The sequence below is a fragment of the Camelina sativa genome, chromosome 14 (assembly GCF_000633955.1).
Source record: "Camelina sativa cultivar DH55 chromosome 14, Cs, whole genome shotgun sequence".
Classification (NCBI taxonomy): Eukaryota; Viridiplantae; Streptophyta; class Magnoliopsida; order Brassicales; family Brassicaceae; genus Camelina; species Camelina sativa.
This window is the reverse complement of record NC_025698.1, coordinates 8,100,754-8,120,749: the sequence shown is the minus strand read 5'-3', so window position 1 is coordinate 8,120,749 and position 19,996 is coordinate 8,100,754. Positions and strand designations below refer to the sequence as shown.

The 19,996-nt window shown below is 38.6% G+C and overlaps 6 protein-coding genes and 1 long non-coding RNA gene across 13 annotated transcripts; 2 read left to right on the top strand and 5 right to left on the bottom strand.

Annotated features, from left to right (window-relative positions):
- On the top strand, positions 787–2,717 carry LOC104740404 (interactor of constitutive active ROPs 1-like). 3 transcript variants are annotated; one of them, XM_010460981.1, is made up of 4 exons: positions 787–899; positions 1,108–1,128; positions 1,360–1,455; positions 1,555–2,717. In XM_010460981.1, exons 3-4 carry the CDS (start codon positions 1,442–1,444, stop codon positions 2,552–2,554), a joined length of 1,014 nt encoding a protein of 337 aa, XP_010459283.1. In that variant the 5' UTR covers positions 787–899; positions 1,108–1,128; positions 1,360–1,441; the 3' UTR covers positions 2,555–2,717. The 3 variants fall into 3 exon arrangements, with proteins under 3 accessions (XP_010459283.1, XP_010459281.1, XP_010459280.1); XM_010460979.1 differs by having other exon boundaries at positions 1,074–1,128; XM_010460978.1 differs by lacking the exon at positions 787–899 and having other exon boundaries at positions 923–1,128.
- On the bottom strand, positions 2,758–5,105 carry LOC104740403 (coiled-coil domain-containing protein 94 homolog). The gene is made up of 8 exons (XM_010460977.2): positions 4,807–5,105; positions 4,248–4,397; positions 4,010–4,144; positions 3,826–3,891; positions 3,564–3,614; positions 3,339–3,464; positions 3,166–3,229; positions 2,758–3,074 (listed from the first exon to the last, which is right to left on the bottom strand). The coding sequence occupies exons 1-8, from the start codon at positions 5,002–5,004 to the stop codon at positions 2,887–2,889; spliced, it is 978 nt and encodes a 325-aa protein (XP_010459279.1). The 5' UTR covers positions 5,005–5,105; the 3' UTR covers positions 2,758–2,886.
- Positions 5,482–7,811, bottom strand: LOC104740402 (cationic amino acid transporter 8, vacuolar). Its single transcript, XM_010460975.2, has 2 exons — positions 7,777–7,811; positions 5,482–7,554 (listed from the first exon to the last, which is right to left on the bottom strand). Exons 1-2 carry the CDS (start codon positions 7,809–7,811, stop codon positions 5,715–5,717), a joined length of 1,875 nt encoding a protein of 624 aa, XP_010459277.2. The 3' UTR covers positions 5,482–5,714.
- LOC104740401 (ubiquitin carboxyl-terminal hydrolase 15-like) lies at positions 8,589–13,836 on the top strand. Of its 3 annotated transcripts, none has more exons than XM_010460972.2 (15): positions 8,589–8,874; positions 9,462–10,076; positions 10,169–10,574; positions 10,688–10,859; positions 10,952–11,050; positions 11,126–11,253; positions 11,343–11,431; positions 11,566–11,651; positions 11,742–11,904; positions 12,027–12,150; positions 12,237–12,394; positions 12,481–12,565; positions 12,665–12,877; positions 12,966–13,027; positions 13,110–13,836. In XM_010460972.2, exons 2-15 carry the CDS (start codon positions 9,628–9,630, stop codon positions 13,669–13,671), a joined length of 2,796 nt encoding a protein of 931 aa, XP_010459274.1. In that variant the 5' UTR covers positions 8,589–8,874; positions 9,462–9,627; the 3' UTR covers positions 13,672–13,836. The 3 variants fall into 3 exon arrangements, with proteins under 3 accessions (XP_010459274.1, XP_010459276.1, XP_010459275.1); XM_010460974.2 differs by having other exon boundaries at positions 10,952–11,020; positions 13,110–13,671; XM_010460973.2 differs by lacking the exon at positions 8,589–8,874 and adding an exon at positions 8,912–9,052 and having other exon boundaries at positions 13,110–13,671.
- Positions 13,923–14,885, bottom strand: LOC104740399 (heme-binding protein 2-like). Its single transcript, XM_010460971.2, has 2 exons — positions 14,486–14,885; positions 13,923–14,400 (listed from the first exon to the last, which is right to left on the bottom strand). The coding sequence occupies exons 1-2, from the start codon at positions 14,758–14,760 to the stop codon at positions 13,971–13,973; spliced, it is 705 nt and encodes a 234-aa protein (XP_010459273.1). The 5' UTR covers positions 14,761–14,885; the 3' UTR covers positions 13,923–13,970.
- Positions 15,660–16,713, bottom strand: LOC104740398 (heme-binding protein 2-like). The gene is made up of 2 exons (XM_010460970.2): positions 16,294–16,713; positions 15,660–16,203 (listed from the first exon to the last, which is right to left on the bottom strand). Exons 1-2 carry the CDS (start codon positions 16,566–16,568, stop codon positions 15,774–15,776), a joined length of 705 nt encoding a protein of 234 aa, XP_010459272.1. The 5' UTR covers positions 16,569–16,713; the 3' UTR covers positions 15,660–15,773.
- On the bottom strand, positions 16,850–18,795 carry LOC104740397. Of its 3 annotated transcripts, none has more exons than XR_760183.2 (5): positions 18,223–18,795; positions 18,006–18,129; positions 17,622–17,915; positions 17,164–17,517; positions 16,850–17,061 (listed from the first exon to the last, which is right to left on the bottom strand). It is a non-coding gene; the product is annotated as an uncharacterized LOC104740397 (long non-coding RNA). The 3 variants fall into 3 exon arrangements; XR_760182.2 differs by having other exon boundaries at positions 17,356–17,517; XR_760181.2 differs by having other exon boundaries at positions 16,850–17,517.

Here is a 19,996-nt window from a genome sequence, read left to right as displayed (position 1 = left end):
CAAGAAAGTGTCAACTACACCACAATCCACGCAAAAATACTAAATAAAATTAAGAATAATTGTTTATTGATATGGACACCCATGCCATCAATATATGTAGTATATTTTTTTTGGACAACCTGCCATCAATATATATTAAACGGCTATTCAATGCTCGATATAAAATTACACTTTTTTTGTAGTCTCGTTTTTGGTTTTTTGTTTTCCTTAAGAAACATCAAATTGGTTTCTCGACGTGTTGGAGATGACAAAAAGAAACGTCGAAATTAGAGAAGGGTGTAATAGAAAAAAGGTTTGTAAAAAATTGGAATTTGTAGAAAACCGACAAAAGGAAACAAGAGTGTCAGAAATATGGACATGTAGGTGAAATACATGTGTGTGTGTATTTATGATAAACTATAATAATGTATGTCACATAAATCCACATTTATATATGCATAATTGTCTAGGCTAATTCCTGAACTTTATTTACATTCTCATCATTATAACTTACAGATCTTTTTAATTCTACTTCAATGATTTATTTCTTGTTCATTATCAGGCACACACAAAAAAAACTACAAAATTTATGTGATGCCATTAAATTTGAGAAATGACATTAAATAGATGGTTTGCAATTCAAAACAATAAAGAGGACTTATTATATACAAGATGTTATGTAAATTGTGTATATGTGGACGTTATTACAAGACATTAAAAAATGAATTACTTTTTTTGTCCCCTTCTTCTCTCTAACCAATGGTCCCTCAATTTTAAATCCTCACCACGCCCAATTTCACTCAGCTTTATTTCAAATCTTCAAAAAAAATTAACACTATTCATTTTTCTATCTCTCTCCCTCTCTCAAGGCTTCTTGGATAGTGAGAGTGTCTTCAAATAAAGCTGTCTGTTTCGAAAAGGTACATGCGTTACATTACAACAGCCATCTCTCTCTCTCTCTCTTTGTTTCTGCTCATTTTTGGGTATTCTTCTTCTGGTTTTATGTTGTTGTTGTTACTATTATTAACTCGCAATCAGCCAAAACGCAAATCCATCTTTTTCATATTCACTCTTTGACTATTTATTTCTAATAGATTCTCACTTTGTTGGATTTCAAATGCTAAGTAGGCCTCATCATCATCTTTCTAGGTGAGTTTAAATTCTTTTATTTTTCTATTTGCTTTGAAATTTCTTCTCTCATTTTGGGTGAAAGTTTGAAGATTACTGTTTTTTGTAAACATTCACGCGCGATTTTGACGGCGCGTGATTACAATCTTATCTCAGTTCTCCGGAATTTTCAGACATGGAGTGTTGATGATGGCTTTGGTAGTTGAAGTAATGAATGACATGTTTTTTTCTTTTTTCTCTTTTATTCTCCAGATTCTCTCATAAGCAATCCATAAAACCCTCGAGCTTCCAGCAACTGTAGTCTGTAGTGTTATATCCTCTGCAGAATATCATAATGCCAAGACCAAGGTAAAAGGTTTTCGACTATATATTTGTTGGAATTTTGATCTTTTGATTCAAGTAAATTGTGTGACTAAGATAAGTTCTTGCGGTGTTGTCTTTCTTTAGAGTTTCGGAGTTGTCTCAGAGGCAAGCTCCAAGGCTCAGGACATCCTCATCTACTTCTGTCTCCAATCATCCCAACCGTCTCATCACTACGGACCGGAGTTTTAAGCCTGGTGTTGTTGACCGTAGATCTCCTAGAAGCGCTGGACCTCACAGTGATCCTCTTCGACAGAAGAAACTTGGGGGCCGAATATCTGATCTAGAGTCGCAGTTAGGACAAGCGCAAGAGGAACTAAGATTGCTCAAGGAGCAGTTGGCTAATGCTGAAGCTGTCAAGAAACAAGCTCAAGATGAGCTTCATATCAAGTCAAAGAAACCAAACACGTTGGCTCGGGTGGAGGGATCTGCATCTGATGAGGCCGCTGAGACGATCGATAGAGACGAAATCCCGGGTGATGCACAGAAAGAGACTGATGTGTTTGAGGTTCCTGTTGAGAAGATTGCGGTAGAGGAAGTAGAACCGAGAAGCGGAGATGAAGAAGCTGAGAAGTTGGTTGCAAAGGAAGATGAGATCAAGATGTTGAAAGCTAGACTCTATGATATGGAGAAAGAACATGAATCACTAGGCAAAGAAAACGACAGCTTGAAGAGTCAATTAAGCGATTCAGCTTCAAAGATGTCTAATGTGAAAGCACATGAAGATGATATGGCTTCAAAGGTGACTCGGATTGGGGAAGAGTTAGAAGAAAGCAGAGCAAAGACGGCTCACCTGAAGGAGAAGCTCGTGTTCATGGAAGAAGAAAAAGACGCATTAGAGGCTGAGATGAAGAAGCTTAGAGTTCAAACTGAGCAATGGAGGAAAGCCGCGGATGCTGCAGCTGCCGTTCTTTCTGGATCAACTGAGAAGTGTTTTGCAGGTGGGCTGTTTGACACGACATCTGCTGGGTTTATTGAACCGCCAGGAATGGTAGATGATTCTGATGATGGATCGGGAAGTGGAAAGAGGAAGAGTTCTGGGATGAAGATGTTTGGTGAGTTGTGGAGGAAGAAAGGGCAGAAGTGAGATGCATCTGGTGTGGAGTGTGATTCAAGAAATGGTGTGCTCACCATTTCTGTTTTTTTTATTAGGATGCATGTTGCTGAACTTATCTGGAGATTTTTGTAAGTTGGTCGGCTTCACCAGAAGCTAACCTAACTATCAATCCAAATCAATTGCCGATTCTCTTGCTTCTTACCTGCAAACACAATTTCATGAACAGCAATATGCATCGTAATATAACTTCAAATTTACTGAAAGATCTCATATATGAACAGTACAAGGATGGGCTCCAATTCTCCGATTCTAAAACAGTGATAAATCTGTGAAAGTGCTAATTCTGTTTAGAACAAAAACAATTAATCCTCGTCTTCATCGCTACCATAGTTTTGGAATAGAGACACTAAACTGGCGTTAGCCACACCATCGCTCTTCTTCTCCTCTGGTTTTGCAGAAGTTGGTTGGGATTGCTTCTTGATGACTTTTATGTGAACGGATTTGAACGGTTGTTTACTGGTAGCTTGTTTCTTAGGCTCCTTTGGTTTATCTGATTGCAAAAGGATTACCATTAAAAATTATTCAAGTGACAAAATAAAATCAAAGTCGTAAACTTCAAAAAAGATAGATAGATAACCTACCTGCAGAAGAACTAGTCAAAATATCTGTGGGGTTGCTTGGACTATCCTCTGATGCCTTTCTCTTCTGCATTCAAATTAAAAGAATTAACAGTTAGTCGTGATTCAAAAACAAAATCGACACATTGTGATAGAACGAGGCAGATCTGAAAGAAATATGTTTTTATGGCGGATACCTTTGAAAGATCTGAAGATGATCCTTTCTTCTCCTTATTATGGCTGGGATAATCAAAGCTCTCATCATCATAATCATCATCATCAAAGTCGTCATCTGCAATCCTCCTAATAACTTCTTTCTGTTTCTGCATTTCAGATGAAAATAGGGGATATGAACAAAGTTTAGCAAAGCTTAGTATCATGTGGAGAACCAACATTTACACAAGAATGATATGAAAACTTACACCAAATATAGACTTTATAACTGCTTCATCTTCTTCTTCTATTCGTTTTACCTGTCAAAAGAAACAGAAATTATTGCCTCAGTCAGCAATAGAACTTAACATATCAATAATCAAGACGACTTTTATCAGAGAGAGGTACACTATGAGATGTGCAAAGAGCAATAAGATGACTCGCTTATTAAGAACAAGGTTTGAAATTTCTGTTTCTTATTAACTAAAAAACAGTATGTGTATTAACAAGCAAAGAGCGAAAGGAACATACCTTCTCGGCACCTGTTCTTTGCAAGGCCTCCAGCATTGCATCTACGCTGACATGAGCATGTCTAGTCTGCAAAAAGAAAAATAAAAAGTAAATCAGTACAAAAAAACTTATCCGGCAGTGTAACCAAAGTATGACGAATCAGATCTTTAGGGTTGGACACTGTGATAAAAAAAGGAGAAGATACCTTCATTGATTTCATTTCATCAAGTGCAGCTATAATGTCCATTTCTCTTTTAGAGTCCAAAGTTCTGTTCTCCAAGGACTTCATCGCATCCCCCATCTCCTCAGCATCTCTTTTCTGTTTATCCTTATCAACCTCCTACACAGAAAAAACCAAAGTAAATTAGTATACTAGAAAGGTGTGCTTCAATACCATTCAAGAACAACATAATCCTCAAAAGCTAAATGTCTGAAGTCCTTACCTCATCTTCTGCACGCCAGGGTTCATAATTACGAGATGCCCCAGATTCGACAATGTAATCAGAATTCTGTGGATCCGTCTTCATTGTCAGCTCTGCAGAACACTTGGTGCACTTGAAGTAGAATCTAAATATTTGAATCCCAAGATACGTCTGCATATCAGCAAAAAAAAAAAAAAAACCTTTCATTAGAATAAGCCACGAATAACTATTCAAGTAGTTCGAACTAGATTATGGTAAAGGCAAAATTCCTTGCTCAGAAGCGAAATTAGTAATATCAAGAGGTAATGGTACTCAGTTATAACAGGACGTAGAAACTAGCTTCTCTACCACCAGCCCAAACAACAGCTCAATTTCTCGAAACCCTAAAACCCCACAAATCTGAAATCGTTTTCAAGATAAGTCTCAAATGAACGAACTGACGACAGTAATCTCGATATTCTTCACTGAAACCCAAAAAACAGAAAATAGATGACATTCCTAAGCATTCGTATCAACACTTTCCATACCAATTGCACAGAACGGAGATCAAACAAAAAAAAAATCGAATCGATTCAATTACCTCGCCAATGACGTCTTCTTTACGGGAATTGAACTTGGTTCCCTTGTAGATATAGTTTCCGCAGGTACCGCATCGGACACTCATTGGAAGCATCATACGAACCTTGATCTGCTGATTCTTCGGTCGCCGGAGCCTGGGAAGCTTCGAAGGATCGAAGTCCGGCGGATAATACTTATTAAGCACCTTCCGTTCTCCCATGTCGCCTCTTTCTTCTTCCTCCTCCTTCTGAGCAAAATCACAGGAAAAAGGAAATTTCGCGTTATTATTTCACGCTTCGTTTCTTCTATCCCGGCTTCTCCTTTGATATAAAGTCCGTCTGATGCAACCGCTACTACAAATCGGGTTAAAAATCGGGTCATGGGCTTTGGGCCTAGGTTATCTTATCGGGCTGTTTTAAATGTTCGGCTTAATTAACCGGGTCGATCCCAGTTACCGCCTTACCGGGATATGTGTCCGGGTTACCGGTAGCTCGGATCATAATGATATTTTTCTCTTTACCATCAAATGGTATGGTGTGATAATGATATGGCTGGCATATGATGATAAGTTTTTATCATGATTCGTTAGAAACTGTGATCTTAATAATTGAGGAACTCTATTTCGAACAGGAAGGGACAGATAAAATAAAATCTATATATAGGAATACGAGTAGTGCTTAACTATATAATCACAAAGTAGCTAAATAAAGCTGTGAGAACAGGTTGTTCAATTCCAAGATAGATGATACAAATACAAGTATACAACACACAGTACAACAAGCTTTTTTTCAATATGTAATGAAAATAATGGATGTGGAAAGATTAATTTTATTGTACATTTGATACATGAGTATTGAAGTTACATAAGAAAAAACATGGAAATTTATACAATTTACCAACCATACTGAAGTGTTGTGATCGATTCTTTTATCATCTCTCTCCCTCAAACTTTGCTTGCTCCGGTGGCTGATGAGCTACATCATAAGTTGCATGAAGACCAACGAACAGATAGTACACAAGCATCACCATGGTACAGATAATGAATCTCAAGAATGCTACATATCCGAGTGATCCGATAAGGAAAAGATTCATGGCGATTGAAAACGATGGCAGCCATGGAACAAGCGGGACTCCCCAAACCTTAGGAACACGGGATTTTGGTAGCAATGCCAATCCCAAAGTGCCTATGAACCAAATAACTCCGATTACTGCATAAGCGATCCAACCTCTAACGCCTGCGTTCCAAAGCGCTGATACTCCGATGGAAGAAGCAATGATTACAAACAGAAAACCAGTAAACTTTAACAAACGGGTCTTAGGAGTTACATCTTTCACGTAGTAACGTCTCACGAGCAATGCTACTGCCACAAGCATGAAAATGAAGAGGGTAGCAAAGGAGAAAACACTTGATAGAACATCTAAGCTGGTGAAAAAGGAGATTATTGCGCTGAGTATAGTTACAAGGAGAGTAGCATTGATAGGGGTTCCTGTTTTGGGATGAACCAAAGCAAACCATGGAGGAATCATATGAGACCGAGCAATCTGAGTGGTGTACCGAGCTTGACCTAGAGATCCAACAAGCAGGCTTGTGGTCATACCCTTTAAAGCGCATATACCAACCAAGTACTTAGCCCATTTCATCCCAATCTGAGAAAAAGCAACAGAATAAGCTGCATTCACATCAATTTCAGTGTACTTCACCATCATAGTCAACGCCAAAGCCATCAAACAATAAACCACAGTGATCATAGACATCGAGCCAACCAAACCAATAGGTATATCTCTCGAAGGTTTCTCGGTTTCCTCAGCCATGTTCGCCACCATATCAAACCCAGTGTATGACCAGTACACAACGGCAGCTGATTGAACCACACCTTTGGCTCCGTAAGGGAAAAACGGAACCAAATTGGAGCTTTTAGAATGAGTAAACCCCACAACGACGATAAACACAATAACACAAACAGTGACAATGGAAGTAATCAAATTCAACCAAGAAGTCCTCTTTGTTCCACTCATGGCAATACCATTAGCAACTAAAAGCACAGCAACAGCAACCGGATCAAGAAGATCAAACCCTTTAGCAAAGGAATCGACTTTAATCCGGAAATAATCAGAATCATTCTTGACCAAACTAGCTAGATACGAAGACCATGACCTCCCTAATCCAGCAGCACCAACAATAGCCTCAAGCAGAATATTCCCAGCAGCAATAAACGCAATAAAATCCCCTAATTCAACCCTGAGATAAGAGAAAGAGCCTCCAGCGACAGGAATCTCAACTCCAAACTCAGCATAACAGAGAACTGATAGCAAAGCAGAGACACCAGAGATAGCGTAAGAGAGAACAACGGCAGGACCCGCTCCAGTCCGAGCCTCCTGACCCGTGATGACGAACACACCAGAGCCGACAACAGAACCAAAGCTAAGCCATAGAAGGTCCCACCAAGTGAGACAACGACGCATAGGGTTCTCGCTTTCCCGGCGCGCTGCATCGATCTCGTAGGCGTCGGAAGAACGAGAGAGTAGACGATCGGCGAGGCGGGGACAAGTGGCGGAGAGAGCTGACTTGTATGAAGAGAAGCTCTGGAACGAGAATTCCGGGAAAAAAGCTTGCTTTCTCCATCTCCAGTAGCTCCTCCTCCGTTGACTTAAGTCATCGGATCCCGACTCAGGCTGCTGCTGGTGAGCTTCCATTGAAGCAGGAGGAGGATCGTAATTCGTCTTCTCTAAAAATAGTGGAAAAGATTGATAATATAAAAAACTAAAGCGTCTTTAATTTAATTACAAAACAGTTAAAGGATTAAAATTGTAAATAGTCAAATAATTGTAGTTAAAATTCGTGCAGAGTTCACTGAAACTAAAAAGGGTCGTGACAGTACTACAACCCTAAAACATGGGACCCACACTTAGGTTCTGCCTTAAAAAAATTGAAATAGAAAATAATAATTCCGACGGTCAGGATTGGAAGATGTAAGACTCTCATCTCTCTCACCTTTTGAGATGAATCGTACAAAGAGTGGGACCCATGTTGTTCTGACAAGTTTTGATCAAATGGCTAAACGCCACGTGACGAAATGCCTATTACGAGATCATGCCACGTTCGTGGATGTGAGCGAGCTTGACTGATTTCTTTCATCAACTTGCTAGTTTGCTACTAGTATAAATAAAAAAAAATTTAAACTGAATATTTCTTTTTAAAACTGAATATTTCGCTTTTGAATTGACAATAACAGTTTTTGTTATTACTTTTCTGATGTAGTAGAATAGTAGTATACAATTGCTTTTCGATTATTATTTTTGCTGATATTCTACGTGACGTTTTAACTATATGAGAAAAGTAAAGATTAATTATTAGCAGATTCATTATTACTTACCACCGGATATAGTTGTAGTAGATTTTGTCACAACAGCCATTTTCATACTTAAAAAAAAAAAAAAAAACTTACATGTTACCTGTCAAAAAGGTTCTTAAGGATTAAGGTGGTGAAACATACTAGTAAACCTAATGTGACATGTATTTTAGGACAATGATAGACTTATTTTATAGCAATTAGTTCTTCTTAATAGAAAAAAAATCACCAACACTAAAATAAACCATAAATTTGCTTTAAAACATAATTACAGGTGAGAAAACATAGTATTCCGGAATTTATTAATTAATTTGGCTACCTATATTTTTGGTTATTAACCAAATTAGCCCTATATTAAATTATAGTAATAATTGTCTATTTTCCTTTTTTGCAATTTGGTTAATTTTTTTAATTTATTTTGGTTTTAACAGCATCCTGAAGGACCGAGAGCGACAGAGTATATGCGAAGAGTGTGAAAACGAAGAGCATAAACAACACGGGACGAAGAGAGAGAGAGAGAGAGAGAGAGAGAGAGAGTGTGTTTTAGTCTTTAGAAAGAGAAAGATAGAGAGAGAGAGAGACAAAGAGACTGTTTGTGTCTTCTTACCCATTCGAGGAATCAAAGCATCTTTTTTCGAGCTCAAGAAGACGAGAGGCTAAAAGATAAGGGAAGGGGCTGAAAAATTAGGGTTTTTTTTTTTCCTTTATCTTTCTTCTTTGCATTCAGCTCGCTAAATAAGGTATGCCCTCAAAATTTCTTATTAAAGCTTCAATCTTTCCTTTTTCGTCGGACTTGTGTCTTTAGTCCTTGTCAAATTTGTTCTTGAGCTGCTACTCTGTAATAAGGGGGTTTTGTGGGTACTGGAATCCTAGATTCGAGAGAGCAGTGGAGGCTTTCACTAACCTCAGATTTTTATGGTTAGTGAAGTTCTTAGGAATAAATTCATTGAGCTGCTTGGTTGGATAATGTGCTTGGTTCTGTATGGATTTGGGGTTATTTAGTTGGATCGCGAGTGTTTCGCGCTAGTTTTTCGGGAAAAGGGTTTCTTTTGTGTTTGTTTGTCTGAAAAATTTGGGATTTTTCTGACTCATCTCCGACTACTTTGCTTTGAATCGGGGGTTCTTCAGTGAGATGCTTTTCTCAGTTTTGGGGGTTTGTTCGATTCTAGGGATTAGAGGTAATGAACGGGGACTAGATTCAATTTGGCTTACTGCTCTAGTTCTGTTGATTGTGTACATCCGATTTGTTACCTGTTTCTTATATGATGGAATATTGTGAGTTGAAAAATTATACTAATTCTATTGGTGTTTTTTATTTTTATTGCAGTGTTATCTATCTTCCGAGTAATCAAGTAGCTTGACAACCTAAACCTGGAAATAGATCTTGGTGCATCTCAGGAGTGTGATTTGTAGGCATTATGGTTATCTGAATATATGTAGTTTGTAGGGACTCTCAGGGGCTGTGATCGGGTCATGAATGCGTGTCTGAGGACATGCTTGAACCAAGGGGAGCGGACATACCAATATTGTTCCTGGTTTTGGTTGTACTTCCTGTTGTAGCTTACATATTATTAGGAAAATGGAGTGATATTTCTGTTAAAAGAGGAAGGGCTAACTTGCTGGCTCAGATGGCAGCTGAAGAAGCTTTTAGAGCTGAGACCATGATTAATGCGAGTAGTGATGGTAGATATGAGGCTGTAGCTACTGATATTAGGGCTCCAAGATCTAAGACCAAGACTGTTTCTGCTTCTAGTGGTACTGTAAGAGCCGAGTTTGTGGCTGGTGTGAGTGGGACTGTAGCAGAGCAGAGATCTGATTCCGTGGCTGCTACATGTGGAGTCCCAGCTGTGGCTCCTCTCAACAATAATGAGTTACATGTATGTGCAAAATGTTTTGGTCCTGCTAAGACACGTTGCTCAAGATGCAAATCTGTTAGATATTGGTAAGTTTCCACATTATTCTTACTTCAGATATGTTTCTTTCTATTTCTTTGATCTTTCTACACATAATTGTCTTGAATTTTGATGCTTGTAGCTCTGGGAAGTGCCAAATAATTCACTGGAGGTTAGCTCATAAAGATGAATGTGTCCCTGTTGAGGCTTGCTCTTCTTCATCTGAGAGGGTTTCCTTTGAGAAAGATGTTTTGTATGACCATGGCATGGATTCTACAATGTATAGTAACAATACTACCCAGGCAGCAAAGGGAAAGACTTCAAAACGCTCTGTAGATTTTGTTAGCTCTGGTATCTCTCAGATAGATATTACGCCACAAGTCAACACGCAAGGGAGAAAAAGTGTAGGAAAACAAAATTCTTCCAAATCCAACCGAGAATCATCTAGAAGAGACAGTGCTACTTTGTTTGATTCTTCTGAAGAAGTTTCTCGAGGTGAAGCTGCTTGTGCTGGTGGCGATAACACGAAGGGTCACACTAAACATAAGGTAAGCAGTTCATGAACTATTTATCTCCCTGTATTAAATAACAGAAGCAAAACTGTTTCTTACTAAAAACTCAACACTGTGCTTGAATTTAGACCTGGTGATTTTGCTTGCAGTCGAGAAGCAACAGCTATGCTGCGGAAACAAATCCTAGAAGGCATTCTGTTGACAGCTATGGTGTGCAAATGAAAGGACAGCCTTTTCTAAGTGGTATGCAGGAAAGTCATGTAAACAATTTGGGAGCAAGAAGCTCTTTTGGTTGCCCAAACGCACAAATTCCTGCAAACGGTGAGGCTAATACCTAAGCTGATAAAAGTTACTCTTGTATAGGTTTAGTCAGTTTGAGATTTGCATCTTCTAATGTGTGTTGAATTATATAGGGAACGAAACTGCTACATTGCCTAAAACAGGTGTCAACAAATCTGGAGAACAAGCATACACCGAGACAAGTAAGAAGGGGCAAGTTGCTGCAGTATCAAGTGTGTGTCTCTGATATTTTGCTTCGATATAAGAATTCTTTTACAGAGTGTCTCATGTTTGTATCTATAATCCAGAGACTATTAGGTCAAAGGATACTGACATCGCTGAAGAAAGCAATGGCATCTCCACAACGATGGGAATAATGAAGATGATGGGTTTAAGAAATTCTACAAAGCATGATGATCGACATAAGAACCTGAAAGTTAGTTCCCTGTTGATATTATCTTCTTTGCTAATTCAATTTTATATCTTTAGTTTCCTACTTTTCTGAGTCAATAACTTATGTTTCAGATGCTTTTTCCATACGAGGAATTTCTTAAATTCTTTCAGTGTGAAGTGTTTGACTTGTCACCTAGGGGCCTTGTAAATTGTGGAAACAGGTATTATCTCATTTACTTCTTCACATTCTGTTTAACTGCAAAATTGATTGTCAAATGGATAAATATTCATTTTTGTATAAATTTCCTTATTGTTGTATATGCTTACTAAATTTACTATCATCTTTCTTCTCCAGTTGCTACGCAAACGCAGTCTTGCAGTCCTTGACATGTACAAAACCACTCGTTGCTTATTTGCTTCGACGGTCACATTCAAGATCATGTAATGCTTTTCCCAATTAATCTCGTAGCATAAATTGTTGCATATTTAGTATACTACGTCTGACAAAGCTATGTTATTCTTTCCCAATAGGTTCTGGGAAAGATTGGTGCCTTATGTGTGAACTTGAGCAACATGTAATGATGCTTAGGGAATCTGGAGGTCCACTTTCTGCTAGCAGGATTCTCTCACACATGCGAAGTATAAATTGTCAGATTGGTGATGGGAGTCAAGAAGATGCGCATGAGTTCCTAAGGTTTTTCTTCGTGTCCTTTCAGATCTGAGTTTGTGGATCTTTTCTTCGGAATGTGATTAATATATAACACCGTTTATGCTGATTTCTCATGAAATTACCATATTTTGTTATTCTGGATGTAGGCTTTTGGTTGCCTCTATGCAGTCCATATGTTTGGAGAGGCTTGGAGGTGAGACCAAAGTGGATCCAAGACTGCAAGAAACAACCTTAGTTCAACATATGTTTGGTGGACGTCTCCGCTCAAAGGTGTTTAAATCTCTTGGCTCATAACTATCTCTACTTTGACTTAACACATTCTCATTGTTTCTGCTGCTGTCTACATTAAAAATCAGGTGAAATGCTTGAGGTGTGATCATGAATCAGAAAGATACGAGAATATAATGGATCTCACATTAGAGATATATGGTTGGGTAGAGTCTCTTCAAGACGCCCTGACTCAGTTTACTAGACCGGAAGATCTCGATGGAGAAAACATGTATCGATGCAGCAGGTTAGATCCAAAAACCAAATTGATTGGCCTTCTTTTTGTAGTATCGAAACTAAATTGTCATTTTGTGAAAATGCTTTGAAAAAAAGGTGTGCTGGATATGTTAGAGCAAGGAAAGAATTGAGCATTCATGAAGCACCAAATATTCTCACAATTGTTCTCAAGAGATTCCAGGTATCAATTACTTATAGATGTCTACAGTTTCTACTCTTCGGTTACACGGTGTAAAAAAAAAAAATCCTTAAGGTACTTGTAAATCTCTTGTGCATGCAGGAGGGAAAATATGGGAAAATAAACAAATGTATAACTTTTCCTGAAATGCTGGACATGATTCCTTTCATGACAAGAACTGGAGATGTTCCTCCGCTTTATATGCTTTACGCTGTCATAGTTCACTTGGATACTCTCAACGCATCTTTCTCGGGTCATTACATTTCCTATGTCAAAGATTTGAGAGGGAACTGGTACAGAATCGATGATTCCGAGGTAGAGTATATTTTTCCTCCTCCTCTTCCTTAATGTGGCTAGCGAAACTGTTAACGAACTTGTGAAATTTTCTTTTAAAACTCTGCAGATTCACCGAGTACCAATGACTCAAGTTATGTCAGAAGGAGCTTATATGTTGTTCTACATGAGGTAAGAAAATACCGGTTTGCAACTTGTAATGGTTTTTCTCTTGTTTGCGGTCATGGAATCTGAATATACATTTTTTTTGCAGATCTTGTCCGCGTCCTCAAAAAGGAGAACACTACGGAAAAGCTCAGGTTCAGCATTTGCAACCAAGATACGAGATGAAGGAACAGAGGAAATCACCGGTGAACCGTTTCAAACAGAGAGCAGACCACAAGAACCCCGAATCATCATCAAGTGAATGGTCTCTCTTCACGAGCTCAGACGAAGCTTCTTTCACCACAGAATCAACCAGAGACTCTTTCAGCACCATAGACTACACAGATATTTGCCACGTTGGAGACTCTTCTTCTCCTTTTGCCATCTTCAACAACTTATACCACAACGTTGAGCCATCGCCGCACAATACTGTCGCTTGCAGAATGTTCTCAGGGACCAAACCAGAAACCCGGTATTTCGTCGAGGAACAAAAAAATCACAACAACACGGTCGTGCTGGGCTCATCATCATCACCATCACCATATCCAAGTCAATCAGCAGCAACGCATCCGTCCCAAGATTATTACGAGCAGGGTATGTATGTAAATTATGAGACTAACCCAGAATTTAACAATGGTCAGGATCAGGATCGAACTTACAGTTACTGGTAGTTAGTAGAAGAGACTAGAGAGGATTCTGTTTTTGAACCTCCCTGATTTTTAAATATGTTTAGAGAGATCTCTTTAGGGATACTTAACTCAAGTGCCCTGAGATTTTTTTGTTTGTCTTTAAATCATCTGTGTGTTTGGGTATCAAGGCAAAATGTTTAAATCTCATTTTATCAAATTCCCCTGTTTCTGTATCTCTGTATCTTCAAAATTTGAATCGGAAGAAAAAAAAAAAAAGGTTGACCCTTTACAACAGATCAACCTCTTATTTTATTGAAAAGGGTTAAAAACTAAACAGAGGCTTAAACGTCCATTTCAAACGGTAACCAAATCTCATTGACCCGACCGGTGAACTCGAAAGGTGAGTTATACTGAGCCACTGTGTAAGCTGAATCCGACCCGACACCACCTTCATTTTTGCTCTTCTCTATTGCATTAGCCCAAGCCGTACCTTTAAGGCTGGAGTCCAGCGCCGCCGCTTCTTGTCCGACGCTGTCATCCGAGACGAAACCACTGAATTGTCTGACCGCCACGTACCTAGGGGTCCATTTCTGGATATGAAGATTCTCAGCCGGAGCAGGATCAGGCTGGTTCTTTTTAGGAACGTAGAAAGACACAACGAAGGAAGATTTACAAAAGGGACCATCGCTTGGTAAGACTTGAGAGATGACCGGAGCAGTCATTTCTATCTTCTGATGATACTCATTCTTCCCCTGAATGTATGCGAACAATCTGAAATTCCCAAACAAATATTAAAAATTCAATCTTTATCCGAATTCTACAGGAAAAAAAATTAAGATTTGAGTTTTGCACTTACTGGAAGAAAGCAGTTCTTGTAGCAGCGACGAGAGAGATATCTTGAATCGGTTTAGTGGAAACCCAGACGGAGGTATTGTACCGGCGAATCTCGTATCCATTTCCGGAGTGAACGAGCTCGTAGCTTGGGCACTCGATTCGGTTACAAGACGGCGGGAACTTCCCGATTTGGGCATGTCCGGATTCGGATCCGGGACCTAGAAGTAGTAGGTCTGATCCACCGGAGAGGAGGCTGAGGAGGAATGAGAGCTTGAAGAAGCTTAAACCGGCTGCCATGGCGTAGAACTACTTTGTTTCTTCTTCGTTTTAAGCGGCCTTATAAATGGTAATATTTGTTACGTCTGAGAATGTGTGGTTCGTCTTCGGATAGGTTTTGTGTGTTAAAAAGTTTGGACCTTTTCTTAATTGTTTTGGTCTTGTTATATGTGTACGTCTATGAACCGTTTGTGTTCTGAGTTTTGTGATTGCCACGCGTTAAGACTTATGAGGGTTATATAAAAAACACTAGGATTAAATCATAACAAATGAAACTGCAGAGGGATCCTATAGCAAATTACAACAATGTGGTAAAAAAAAAAAATACTAAACCCCAATTAAAAATCTTCTTTTTTTGGGTAAAAACGTGGTAAACTAAAACCCAATAATAATCTTCTTTTTTTGGGTAAAAATATGGTAAACTAAAACCCAAGGCTATACACACCCCAATTTGGTACAATTTTGTCAAACCTTTACTTTATGCAAGAGTTTGAAGAATCATAATGTATTTCGAAGCATCATAGCTCAATCCTGTACTTCATAGATGCACTCTACAAATGTTTATACAGATTGCTTAACAAACTTGTGCACTGAACCCCCTACAAATGCCCAGCTCTTTGCAGCTGGACCTGGTGGTTCTCTGTGTTCAATATGATATCTGCCTTACTCATCTGAATCTCTTCTTTTTCCCCCAATTTTGTATTTTCTGCAAGTCATTGACATATTCTTACTTCATCTTGCCCTGTTTTAAAACGATTTGACTTGTGTGAACGATATGTCAACTCTGTTTTTTTATTATGCAGAGACTTGTCTTTAAAACTATACCTTTCGGAGTTTTCTCGAGCTGGGCAAAAGTTTTGATATCCAAATGGAGAAAGTTCAAAGCACCAGAGTTGACAACGGTTTTTAAAAGGGGAGTGTAGTTTTTAATGTTTGTTCATGACTTTCGAATTCATAGCTGTTTACAAAAATGTACTTTTATTACGTATTAACCTCTTATTTTATTGAAAAGGGTTGTTAAACTAAAGAGAGGCTTAAACGTCCATTTCAAACGGAAACCAAATCTCATTGACCCGACCGGTGAACTCGTAAGGTGAGTTATACTGAGCAACCGTGTAAGCTGAATCCGAGGCAACACCACCTTCTTTTTTGCTTTTCGCTATTGCATTAGCCCACGCCGTACCTTTGAGGCTGGAGTCCAGCGCCGCAGCTTCTTCTCCTAGGCCGTCATTGGATACGAAACCACCGAATTGTCTGACCGCCACGTACCTGGGGCTCCATTTCTGGATATGAAGATCCTCCGCCGGAGCAGGATCAGGCTGGTACTTTTTGGGAACGTAGAAAGACAAAACAAAGGAAGATTTAAAAAAGGGACCATCGCTTGGTAAGACTTGAGCTATGACCGGAGCGGTCATTTCGATCTTCTGGTGATACTCGTTCTTCCCCTGAATGTATGCGAACAATCTGAATCCCCAAAACAAAAACAAAAAAGTATTAAAAGACTCGATCTTTATCTAAGTAAAGCATTAAGATTGGAATTGTTTAGCAACTTACTGGAAGGAAGCAGAGATTGTAGCATCGACGAAAGAGAGATCTTGAATCGGTTTAGTGGAAACCCAGGCGGTGGTATTGTACCGGCGAATCTCGTATCCATTTCCTGAGTGAACCAGCTCGTAGCTCGGGCACTCGATTCGGTTACAAGACGGCGGGAACTTTCCGATTTGGGCAGGTCCGGATCCGGCTCCGGGACCTAGCAGTAGTAGGTCTGAACCACCAGAGAGGAGGCTGAGGAGGAATGAGAGCTTGAAGAAGCTTAAACCGGCTACCATGGCGGTTTTTTTTTGGGGGTATGGAGGAGCTACTTGTCTTGTTTCTTCTTTTTAAGCGGCCCTTATAATATAAGGAATGGTAACATTGGTTATAATTATGAATGTGTGGTTCATCTTCGGATAGGTTTCGTGTGTTTAACAAGTTTTGAGCTTCTATGAGTTCTATATCACTTTTGGTCTTTTTATATGTGTCTATGAGCCATTTGTCAACAGTTCTGAGTTTTGTAGTTGCCACGCGTTCTTAAGAGGGTTAACCAAAAAATACTAGGAGGATTATATCGTAATAAATGAAACTGCAAACTGCATAGGGATCCTTATAGCAAATTACAACAATATGGTCGAACACTAAAACCCAATAAACTGATTTTGTACCCTTATTTACGAATTGCCCTACTCAAGGAACTTTACTAAAAACTTCTCCCAAGTCATCTCTGCTTCTCTCTCTGCTACTATCTGTTGAAAAACCTGCCCAATCAAGTGTTGGACGAAATGCCTGAAAGGAAAGTTGTTTTCTTAGACGAGTACTGACCGACTTATCTTTGAGATCTTCATAAACTATCAGGTTTCTTAAAGGATTTCTCTTCTAATATCTAACCTTTTATGCATTTGAGTTCGAAGAATCAAAATGTATTTCGAAAGCATCATATATAGCTATACTTGATAGATGCACTGAACCCTCTACAAATCATCTTTATATCTTGATCTTCAAAGACTTGAAAACAAAGAAAACTACTGTTGTACCTTAAACACAAATACCTCATAGCAAGTAGTCAATGGAAACAAATACCTCTTAGCCTAAACCCAGAACCAACGACATCTTCTCCAACCGAGAACTGCCTTTATATTTATGAATGCCCTTGCACCATAGAGTACTATGGCTAACTTGCTGTTCCTTGTTATCGAGTCCTATAAACACTGTTGAGAATAGGCCTATTTTCTTCACCACCAACTGGATTCCAACATCAAAACCAAAAAAAAAAAAAGCGAAATCAGGAAATCAATCGTCAGAGTATAAATTTGTGGTTTTGGAAATTATTATTTTTATTTACTTACTTCAACACCATCAACTCGACATCTTTCGCCAACTAACATAGGATGAACAAGGACGAAATACTGAATCGACTGCTGGGCCAAACTCTGCGTGGGAAGTAGGGTTATGGCGAGAAAGGCCAAGGAAACATAGAAGATCTGGAGCTTGTATCCGCCTAGCTGTAGCACAATAGGGACAGAAGAAATGGCTAATGCAATCCAAACAACCAGGTGTGCTGTGATGGTCACACAACTGAGTATAGAATCTGTGTCTTGCATTGACAAGACAAGAGATCTTTCAAGTCTGAATGCATATAACTAGCATCACGAGAAAAAAAAGGAGTAAGTAAGAAGAAATTTCATGACATGATGATCACAGGAAAAGTTGCAAGATTTTTAGATTTATACCATCCAATGTTGGAGAGAGGAGCAGGTGATTGGGGTTTTGTCACCCTCTCCTTGTAGGATGTTAAAAGTCGCCAAAGCATCATATTCTGGAAGGAAGCGAGCTAAGTCCTCCAACTCAATGAAACTGTTAGAACAGTAGAAGTTGGAATCACGAGTCATATAAATTACATATATGTTATGGGAAAGAAACACATATAAGAAGAAGAGCTCAAATTACTCGGATCTAGGCTTGGCTACAGTGTTGGAAGAGATTCTTAGCAGCAATTATAGCCTCGGATTCAGTCTGTATCTTCAAACCGAAGCCACGTTTAACCATTTTCTTCATTTCCCAAGCAGAGCCTATCTCTGGTATGTCGATACAAGGACGGCCTGAGAGAGTTTCAGCGATAAACCAGAAGAAGACTAGCTCCTGGACCTTCTGGTGATAGTTGGTCATGTAGAAGTTTGATTTGATAAGCCTAAAGATGCAGGGAAAGATAAGCCACACACTGAAGAAGACCACAACGTTGACTGTTGTTTGAGATACCTCCATGATCGCTTTACAACAAAATGATACTTGGGATTTGGAAGCTAAGGAAGCGGAGGAGAGAAGCCGTATGTATGTCGATCCAATCAAAAGACACGCGCAAGTGTTGGAGATGATTTACAAGTGGGCTGTGATTAAATTGGGTGCAAAAGAAGAAAGCTTTATGCGAAAATATCTGAGATTTGTAGATACTTCTTCCTTTCTCTGAGAACTGTAGATCCGAAAAAGAAAAAAACAGACAGAAGCTTCTCTTACTATAAAGATATCAAGGCGAATATTATTTTTATTTTTATTTTTTTCTTTCACAAGTGAACTCTTTTATTAAAACATAGGCAAAGCATACGGAAAAGGGTCAATTTCAATCCGTACTATTTTAAAAGTGTAAATTTCAATCCGGACAACAGATTCATGTATTTTTCTACCTAAACCCTTACATAATTCAAATTTATTATCTGGACTTTGAATCATTACCCATATTCCTATATTCATTCAAACAGTGTTAGTCAGCTGTTAAATGTTTTGATCAATTTGACACGTAAGCGATAATGTGTTAAGGTCATTGGACTCAAAACCTTAAAACGACGTCGTTTGCAATTAAGATCTTTCCCCCAACTCAAAACACATCGTTTTAACCTATCATTGCAAACGACGTCGTTTGCAGTTAAGGTCTTTCCCCCAATTCAAAACACGTCGTTTTAACCTTTCATTACAAACAATGTCATTTTAAAGTTTCGAGTCCAACGACCTTGACACATCATCGCTTATGTGTCAAATTGATCAAAACATTTAACGGTCGACTAACGTTGTAGGAATATGGGTAATAATTCGAAATCTAGATAGTAAATTTGAATTATGTAAGGGTTCAGGTTAAAAAACATATAGATCTGTTGTCTGGGTAGGAATTTATACTTTTGAAATAGTACGGGTTTAAATTTACCTTTTTCATACATGGGATGGGATAAGGTTTTGTGTGTTAAAAAAATGTTGTTAGCTTTTTCTCATATTTTTGGTATTTGTTTATGTACGTCTAAGGGCCTAACTGGTTCAAACGTTACGGTTGCGGGAGATTGCGGAAGCGGGCGATTGCGGTTTCAAACGTTATTAAGCGTTTTGAACGACTGGTTTAGCGGTTTAAAATTGGTGCGTTTGCGGGAGGTTTACGACTGGTTGACCAGCGGGTGCAATAGCGGTTGGAACATAATAAATGTGATATATAATATATAAATGTTTAAAAACACAAAAATTTTAATTAAACTTGATTTATAATTTAAATTTATTAAAAAAATACTAAAATAATTATTCAAAAAACAAATAAATTTCATATTGAAATACTTATTCCTTTATGCATTTGGCTTTTCACCAAAAATTTAATCAGGTAATTTGATAAATGACAAAACATATGCTTTAGATCGTAGATCTTTTCTCTTTTCTCTTCGATCGTGGGTCAGTATTTGCATCGGTAGGA